Here is an 8,976-nt window from a genome sequence, read left to right as displayed (position 1 = left end):
TCACCTCCCCTCCCCTTGCTCTCTCTTGTCCTCTCTCTCTCCTCGGCAGTCTGCTGGAGCTCCACGCCAGGATTAGAGGGTTGCCGCCACTGTCTGCTCATAAAGAAAGAAAAAAAATACCCGGAATATAAAACAGCCTTTACTTGAGACATTTTGACAGTTCAACTCGCTCTCAAGTGTCTGGCATCTTATTGCTAAGACCTCACCTGGGGGAGTAGACTGACAGGGACTACCTTCTGGACCTCCATACGGAGAGCCATGTGAGCTGCACCCCACCTCACACTGCCCATCACTCCTAAGATAAAGGGGGCACACCTTTTGGATTCTTCCCCTTCCCCTGGACCGGGTCACTTTCCATACTCACCAAGAGGGATTCTCCAGGCTTGTCGCTCTGCCCCCCTGGAGCCACTCGTCTTGGGGCGCTGGTAGGGCTGTGAGTGCCCCCCTGGTCTGGAGGCCAGCCGGCAGCACTCCAGCACCATGGATTACCTGTTTGGCTTTGTGGTGCTGCTATGCGGGGCGGTACAGCCGGGAAGTGGACTAGAGCCCAAGCACAATGTACCCAGGCTAAAGCTGTCCTACAAGGGTAAGCCCATTCTCGTTTCAGTCTCCTGGGTAATGTGGGACTTTTGCAACACAAGGCTCGTCTAGTCTTTTTCTTGCCCACGGGCGCTCTTTCATTCTTTTCTTTTCATCTATTTTTTACTCACAAGGATTTTTTTTTTACTCCTCTAATTTTGCGCGGCTATTTAAGTCGCCGGTTGCCTGCAAAAGCATCTCCCGTTAACTTCTCTGTTACTTAGCCTCTCTCTTGCTTCAAATTTGCTATTCACGTTACAAATGTCCAGATTGGTTCCATATGCTGAGGTAGAGCTCTTGCCTGAAGTTAAATGTATATATTGGCCCTTGTTCCCCCTGTGCAGCCCTGTTAAGTGCCCTGGACAGAGCCTCCGTTTTAATGGCTTCTGTCCCAAAATCTAACGTCAAATAAGGTAGAAGATGGGAGGGGGGGTCATTTTAGACACTGATCCTTTCTTTAAGCTTTAGCTATGTCCCAAATAGAAGTTTTGAATAAATATGTCTGCAGAAGTTTTTTTTTTTTTAAATGTTGACTAGTGCATTTTCTGGACAAACACGGCAAATGTGTCATTGCCTCCTGTTGTTTCTTCCAATTTTCATTCCTCCTCACCTCCCGCTAAATCCGACTCTTTCTAATAGTAAACTTTTCCTCTTCACTCGGAAAAATGACATTTTCAGCATACTTTTGGGAGGTTCGGAGAAAGACTCTTGTGGTTCTCGCCCGAAAACACGATCCAAAGTGGCCAACAGAGAGTGTGGTCTCTTTATTTTAGTCTCTCTCGTAAAACCTTCCCTCTTAAAATTTATGATCAATCGCTGTCAATTTGCGAGTGACAACAGGACTTTGTGGTGGAAGCTTTCCCTTGTGTGCTCGACTCGCTTTGGTCTCTGGCATAATTTTGCTCTCGTTGAGAAATATATTTAGAAATCTCGTGAAAGAGGTGAATGTAATGTTTGCCACTCTAATTGATGTTCTATCTTTAACCGTCTTGTTTGCTGTAACTTATGTTTAGCGGCCTGCTATATGACATGTTTCATCCTTCCGACGAAGCCCAGGTTGTAATTTTGGTGTGATATATTTCCCATTATCACAGTTTGTGTCCACTCTGACCCTGCTTTTGGGCACCGATTCTCAGCCTTTTGGCCTAGGCAAGAGACGAGACGGCGACTTTCATTGAGTCGGAATAATCGCCGGTGGTGCAAAGTGGGCGGTCGCCCAAGTTGAAATCTGTGCGCCTTGATCAGAAGCTGAGGCTGCTGACAGTAGCGGTGATCAGTTGCGGACAGTCGAGATGTACATGAAGCGTTACCTGGGCAACCGAAGCCTGGAAAGCCGAAGAATGAAAGGCTTCATGCATGCTCCTCGGAGGACGCGTATAAATCTGCCAGGACTCACCTGATCCGAGTCATACCTCCCGTGGGTGCCATAGTGGAGGCCCAGCCTGCAGGCGTGATGGGGAAAATGTCATCCCTCCCTTGGCCATCTGTGTGGAGAATGCGAGAATGGTTCCCTGACAGCTACTCAAGAGAAATAGTCTGTCATCCAGTATCTGGTATTAAGTGCATGAGTGATAAATTAAAAAGCACAACCTCTTTGTTTTTACATGCAGAGGGACTCAATGACTTGCCTTTTTTTTTCTCAGTCTTATAATTTGACACCTGGTTGTGCGCGTATGGATCTGGCAACAAATATGTCGTTGATTGTGTGCCTCGTCGCTCGCGTTGTGTCTGGAGCCCCACAGGTGTCTCAAGGCGATGTTGATGCCTGTCACGGGACTTGAAGGAGGGACGTGGCCAGGATTTGGCAGCAAGACGGTCACAGACGGAAGGGAGGCTGGCCGTGGAGTGAGGTGTCACTCATCTCCTCTCCCAGCATAGTAATTAAGTCAAATAAACGACAAGACTGAATCCTCTCGAGCGGAACGACCACACGGGTGCTGAGTGACGCCCCGGCGAGGTGGACGGAACAAGCGAGGCCTGTGATTTTGGGACTGTCAAATAAACAAGCCGGCACACGAAGAAGCCTCCTCAAACGGAAGAGCCGACCGAGAACAACCTTTCGAGGAGTCGGACTACGTCTCTGATTTAGATCAAGTGGAAAAGACGCAGTGACGAGGGGCCAGTTGGCCGCGCAAAGTGGCCGACAGATAAAATGAGCCCTCACGGGGCAGCTGGCGCGGCAAGTGCAGAGTGAATGATTTCCCAGAGGGGGCCAGTTGGGACATTGGACAAAAAAAAAAAATGTCCTGGCTTCTCCGAGTGGAAGATCGCAGGAGTTAATGATTTTTCCCTCCTCGTGGGACAAATACTTTTACTTCTCGTCCACAAGGGAGGTGAAAGGAGAACTCTAAGTGGAGATGGACTTAGGGATAGTAAACATAATCACGGGCTTCCTGCTGTAATTAGTGATGGCTAGGTGAGGATGGAGGGTGGAATGGAAAAGCGGCGGAAAAGATTAACTCCTTCACGTTCAATGCACAAGTCACAACATATGGGAATCTCAATTTGGAAAAATGTGCAGCATGCCGAAGGAGTCTAGTGACAACAATAGGCGCTGACTTCTCCAACTGGGGGAATCTCACTCCACCCACCTTGTTATAGATACGATTGCTCGATTTACAACCGGTTAGAAAAAGTGGATCATTACTTTGTTGGTGACTTCTCTTTGCGCACGAATGCGTCTACGAACACAATGCTTTACTCCCACGGTTCAATGCACTTATGCATTCCTCAACACAATGCCTGCACAAGCCTTTTAAACTGCAAACAGTCAGCAGGAGGAACACTGCCTCCTATAGGTCGAGTCGTGTAAATATGCGTGATAGAAAAGCAAACAGTGAACCCCTAGTGATCCCAAAGCCTAAAACGCTTTGGGAACCTGATAATTTCTGTCAGCTCGGGGTAATTATGGAGTCCAACCGTGAAGTGAAGAAGGCTGGGAATCTGGATCGGACTTCCAGCGCTTCAAATAGACTCTCGATGTGGAACCGCATTTATTGCAGTCTGGACTCCATAATAAGCCAGTCTCTATGATTGTGTCCTCGTCGGATCCAAAAGAGTCTGGTGTACGTTTTGGGATGTCGGCTAATCAGCGAGCATCTTCTGTCTGTCTCGTCTGTCCACCCTGTCGTGCCGGATGTGTATAATTACAAGGTGTTCGCCAACTTTAGAGACGCCGGCCTCTCTGCGGAGCTCCTCCTACGCACAAACCACAACGCCGCCGACTTAAAGTACAAATCTTTAAGAATGTTTTGCATTCTATCTGCTTGATATGCTTAACTCTCATCAAGGGTGCCCCATTTGTACACATTCCTACGACAGCAAACCCATGTTTTGCCGTGGCTTTGTTGTAAAAAAAAAAAATTCCAAATACGCTTGTGTGTTAAACCCAAATATATAACAGTCCCACTCTGATTCACTCGTGTGCAGACGCCCTACGTGCCGCACATTCTGCAAGAATCTACTCGCTATGACTAAGAGAAGCAATGTAGAACCCGGTGGGAAGCGCATTATGTGGAAATGTGGAATGTGTTTTATTTTCGTCCACAGGGAATGACTTGCATTCATTCACTCATGGTACCAAATAGTTTTTCGGGGAGGATGAACGTGGATGCTTCCATGACAAAATCAGGTTTCTGATCATCCAAAAATTGTGTCAGTTAATATTAACAGTTTTTATGTAGTGTGTTTACTAACAATGATTTTATTCATTTAGTCTGACAATAAACATTTTATGGCCGTAAAACCAAATTTTATTGCAGGGTAACTGCAATAAAAAAAGTATATATAATAATAAAATAAAATAAATAAAAACAAGTTGATTTTTTGGGTGCCATTTTTTTATTTAATTTTTTTACTACGTGACTCTGCACATAGCATTTTCTACTAATTACAATTACCCCATTTGTCCATTAGCAGGAAGTCGCATTGTGTGGTGTTGCGTATAATCCGGTTGTACTATTGTTGAGTTCCGTCACAAACAATCCTGTTTGTCTAGACTGTTTCAATGCGGATTTACGTCAACAATCAGGATTTTTGTTGGCCGCCGCAATATCCCCGCAGAATGAATGTCGGGGAAACGGTCCACCTCGCCGCTGTCTTTGCATCTGCCGTGAGGGTCTCGAGTTACAGCTGAGGTGCGGATTTGCTGAAACGCGGGTATGAATGGGTGCTCCCACCTGCTAATGCTCGTCAGTCACAGAGGAGAGGAGGGCGCACCGCTCGATCCTTGTAGAATCAAGTTACAAATTAGTGGAGTGACGGACTGATGGACAACACGTGGACATGTTTGATGGGACGAAGGAGTCGGGCTGCTTTTTTTCTTAGATGGCCAAACTTACTTATGATTGGAGCTCAGTTGGACAAACTCCCCCGTAGAATTAAATGTGCCTCCAACTGCTTCAAACTTAAATGGCTGACTTCCTGTTGAATGTCAGGCATGGGTCCTTGAGACTTTTTGGTGTGTCCTATCATGAGAGATGGGTCCACCAAATTTTGTGTCATTGGGTCAAACGTGTCAGGGTTTTTCCACAACTTTTTTAACAAGTCCTACATTTTGATCAGAAAAGCTGCTTTAAATCAAAATGGCCGACTTCCTGTTGAATTCCAGGCATGGGTCCTTGAGACTTTTTCGTGCGTCCTGTTATCAAACATGGGTCAACCAAATTCTCGCTCTGAATCTGGTATCAGACTTTCAACCTTTTTAGCAAAGTATTGCAGTTGGATCAGAAAGGCCACTTCAAACCAAAACCGCTGACTTCCTGGACTATTTTGGACATGGGTCCTTGAGACATTTTTATGCGTCGTGTCATGATTGATGGCTCCTCCAAATGCCGTGTTGCTCAGTGAAACTGTTGTGAATGTTGTTTTTGGCAAAACTGGTGTCGACAGCTGATTTCTAACTTTCTAGATTTCCTTGTGTTCCCAGTCTGAATTAATTAGCGCGTATTGCTGTTTTCTCTCAAGGGGCGCCGACCGCCATTGTGCTCGCCATCCACAATTTGCCCTCTCGCTTTCTGCAGCCTCGCCTCATTAGTCTGGAATGAAATGTCAGCGGCGACACGAAGCAGACACACGTGACCGCAGCGTCGGCGTTTGATTCATCTGCAGAGCCGGCCGGCATTTGCATACAAACCCCATCTGTGTGTGTTTGTGTGTTAAATGAGAAGCAGAGAGCGTGGATGTCGCATGAACATTTAGCGGCGTGCACGTGTGGGCTCGCTGCGGTGGGCGCCACCAGGCCTCCAGCCTGCCTGTGGTCGGCGCGCTCGCTGTGGTCCCGCCGCGCAGTGACAGGAGGAGACGCACTAATCAAATGCTTCCATATTCAACCACTATTTAGAACGTGTGTGTGCTTCTGTACGCGTCTGCATTTTTCAGACGCTCGTGTTGAGTCATCTTGAGTTTAATATTTGGCACAATGCTTGCTGCGCTGTGTCCCTTATATTTTGGCCTTTCCATTGATGATTAGGAACCCCTCTTAACTTCTGAAAGAAAAATCAAGCAAACCTCCACAATAATCTTATAATTGCGACCGTGACATGACCAAACTCAGAAAACAGGTGATTGGTCTTGAGGCACCTGTGATGTCATTTTCAGTCGACAGCAAGTAGCAAAATGCCCGAGGATTTTCCAGCTTAATTCATATTCCAAAAATGCAATATTAATCAGAGTAACATTTTTAGGCTCGTGGGGCAGCATAAAACATACTATTGTAAAGATTTGCTTTTTACATGACTTCCCCTTTAAATAATAAGGCAATGGGGGCAAAAATTAATACAAATATTACAGTAAAGATTGAAAATTTGAGGAAAATCTAAATAAAATAATTATACAAAAATATGGAAGATTGAAAACAAACAAAAAAGTCTACTAAAATTAAAAGTAATCTGTAATTAATTTTGTCCAAAAATGTTCTCTTGTGCCAGTAAGTTTAGTAAACTATTATTTCTCTACTTAGCTTTTAAATGTCTTCAGTTTTTCTATTTTTTAAAGTGGTCTAAATTAGTCTTTTTTTCAAACATTTGACTATTAAATGTTTTGTAACTGCGTAAGACATATTGAGTTCACTTTTGCGCTATATCAATAAACTTGCCTTGCCTATTGATACATTTTAAAAAACTAAATACTGTGGAAAAAACAAAACTGCTTTCAAGGAGGAAATATGTTAAGTATTAAAAGTAAAATACAAATATTTATAGAATAGAAAGAAGCTTTAAAATTTGTATACAAAAAATAATACTGTGGGAAAAGATGAATATATATTTACCATGCCTGGACATTGACTTTGTATTTATTAAAATGATCATAAACAAAAGATAAACAATTTCTTTGGAGGGGACGTGAAAACAAATTACCCACTAAGTGTAATTGTTTTTAATCATGCGTGTGCAACTCTTGTTCGAATGTGACGCATAGGGCCGAATGTTTCATTTTCTGCTCCTTTTGTTCCGCTCTTCACTCATCCAGCCCCTTGAGCGCCGATGAGAGAGTTCGGACATTTGACACACACTTGAGCCAATGCTTTCGGAAAGTCTAACTCTCCCAAAATATGAGAACCATTTAAAACGTGGCAGCAGAAACGAGAGTAGTGTGCAAACTGTCATCTTTGTACCTGGCACCTGGTTGTGTTGTTTCCTGCGTCGCCACGGCAACAGGCCCACACCTGCTACTGTGCTCTCGCCTGCAAGGCGCGAAGAAGAAAAGCCAGAGAGGGAGGAGAACTTTGTGTGGATATCCTTGAGCTTAGGATAATATTTGAACACATTGTGGAGCGCCGCACACATTTTCCATGCCTCTTTTTTTCTTGCCATTTTTCCCGCACCTGTGTTTTGAGGCCGAAACCTCGTCGAACACACACTGAGAAGAAAAGGAAAGGGTGGAGTTCTGAATTGGAGGTTGGAAAACTCCAAACAAAACGTGCAAGAACGACACATCTTTGCTTTTACAAAAATCAAATCATGCTTGAAGGTCGCCAACTCCCTTTTTTTCCATCCTCATCAACACACTCCCTTCAAATGATTTATTCGTACAGCTAAAAATGTGACGATTATCCCGCATGAGGCCCTTTAAGGGATCTAAAGCAGTTTTGTTCATCAAACAATATAAATTCCTAAGACTTTTTCTTAAATTAAAACAACAAGAGGGTTCCAGTAGCTTCTAAAACCTGGTAAATCCATATTTGCATTTTATAATAATAATGTGACTAACTTAAAAATGACTTGAGATTTAAAAGATTAATTTCAGCATTCCAAAAATATCATGCATTGATGTAATTTCATTAGTGCAAAATATTAAAAACTATGTGAAAAGCTAGATGAAAAATCTTAATTTACACACGATAAAATTGAGAAAAGCACAAAAATTATTGCAATAAAGCCCCTTATTTCAATTAAAAATGACAACAACAAAAATACACCAATAATGCTGTTATGGTAACAGTTGATTAATATTACAAAAGTTGTAATTTCAAGTCTAAAAAAAGGTTAGAACGCACATAATGCTGTAATAGTAGCCAGAAATATAATAAATGTCAAATAACACATTGTGTGCAATATGAACTAATTGTTATTAATCGTCTGTTCGTCACACACGCTCACACAGCTGAGTTCTTCCAACGTTTCCAAAGGGGAAAAAAAAGAAATCCTGCCCATGGGCTTGTCTTTCATTACTGCGCGGCGTGTGGGCGTCGACGCCTGTTTGCCAAATGGTCACTTCTCCACACAATGTCAATTCATTGTTTCCTCTTCAGTCAAGTGTGTTTTCAGAATACAACAATAAAACAACACCACTGTGGTTCACACTCAATGTCAACCGTGTGTGTGTTTTGCTCCCGCTGGTTTTTCTTTTTTTGCACACTCCACTACGTACGTCAGATGGCAAAATACGTGACACGTGAGTGTGTGACTGTTACAATCTGCCCACTATGCGCTCGCCGCACCCAAAATTTGTGCCGAGTAAGCAGGAAACGTCAAGTAGATTAGACTGTGACCAAGTGTGTGTGGCAATAGTTTTGTAAACTTGCACAAGGGCATGAGTCTTATGTTGCCAAATCGTAGTGGCGCGTGTGGCTTCCAAGCGAGCGTGTCCGTGTTTAGGTTATAGGTCGCCGTATTTCCCCCGCTAGCTTACACACACAAACATGCACGAGATTCCAGCCATGATAAAGATGCTGTTAGTGTTTTTGTGTTTGTGTGTTGTCATTGCAGTGCCTTCAACTGTTTTGACTCTCCAGGCACAATGGAAACACAATCACAATTGGTAGAGAGATTGTGTCACACAATGACATCAGCGATAGCATCGGTAGCTAACGGGATGGAAGGGAAGCTTTTCTGATACAAAATCAATACGGTGATGTAAATTCACGTTAACAGATTGTTTTGCTTTAGAATAAAGCAT

The 8,976-nt window shown here is 43.6% G+C and overlaps 1 protein-coding gene across 1 annotated transcript in view; it reads left to right on the top strand.

Moving 5' to 3' along the window:
* The first annotated feature begins 480 nt into the window (after positions 1–480).
* sema3aa (sema domain, immunoglobulin domain (Ig), short basic domain, secreted, (semaphorin) 3Aa) overlaps positions 481–8,976 on the top strand; it is a 22,685-nt gene continuing 14,189 nt past the window's right edge. The window contains exon 1 of the mRNA XM_037242611.1: positions 481–586. Within this exon, the coding sequence (XP_037098506.1) occupies positions 481–586 (106 nt within the window). The remainder of the gene's footprint in view (positions 587–8,976) is intronic.

Source organism: Syngnathus acus, chromosome 23, assembly GCF_901709675.1.
Source record: "Syngnathus acus chromosome 23, fSynAcu1.2, whole genome shotgun sequence".
NCBI classification, from domain to species: Eukaryota; Metazoa; Chordata; class Actinopteri; order Syngnathiformes; family Syngnathidae; genus Syngnathus; species Syngnathus acus.
This window is presented reverse-complemented; position numbering and strand designations above follow the sequence as displayed.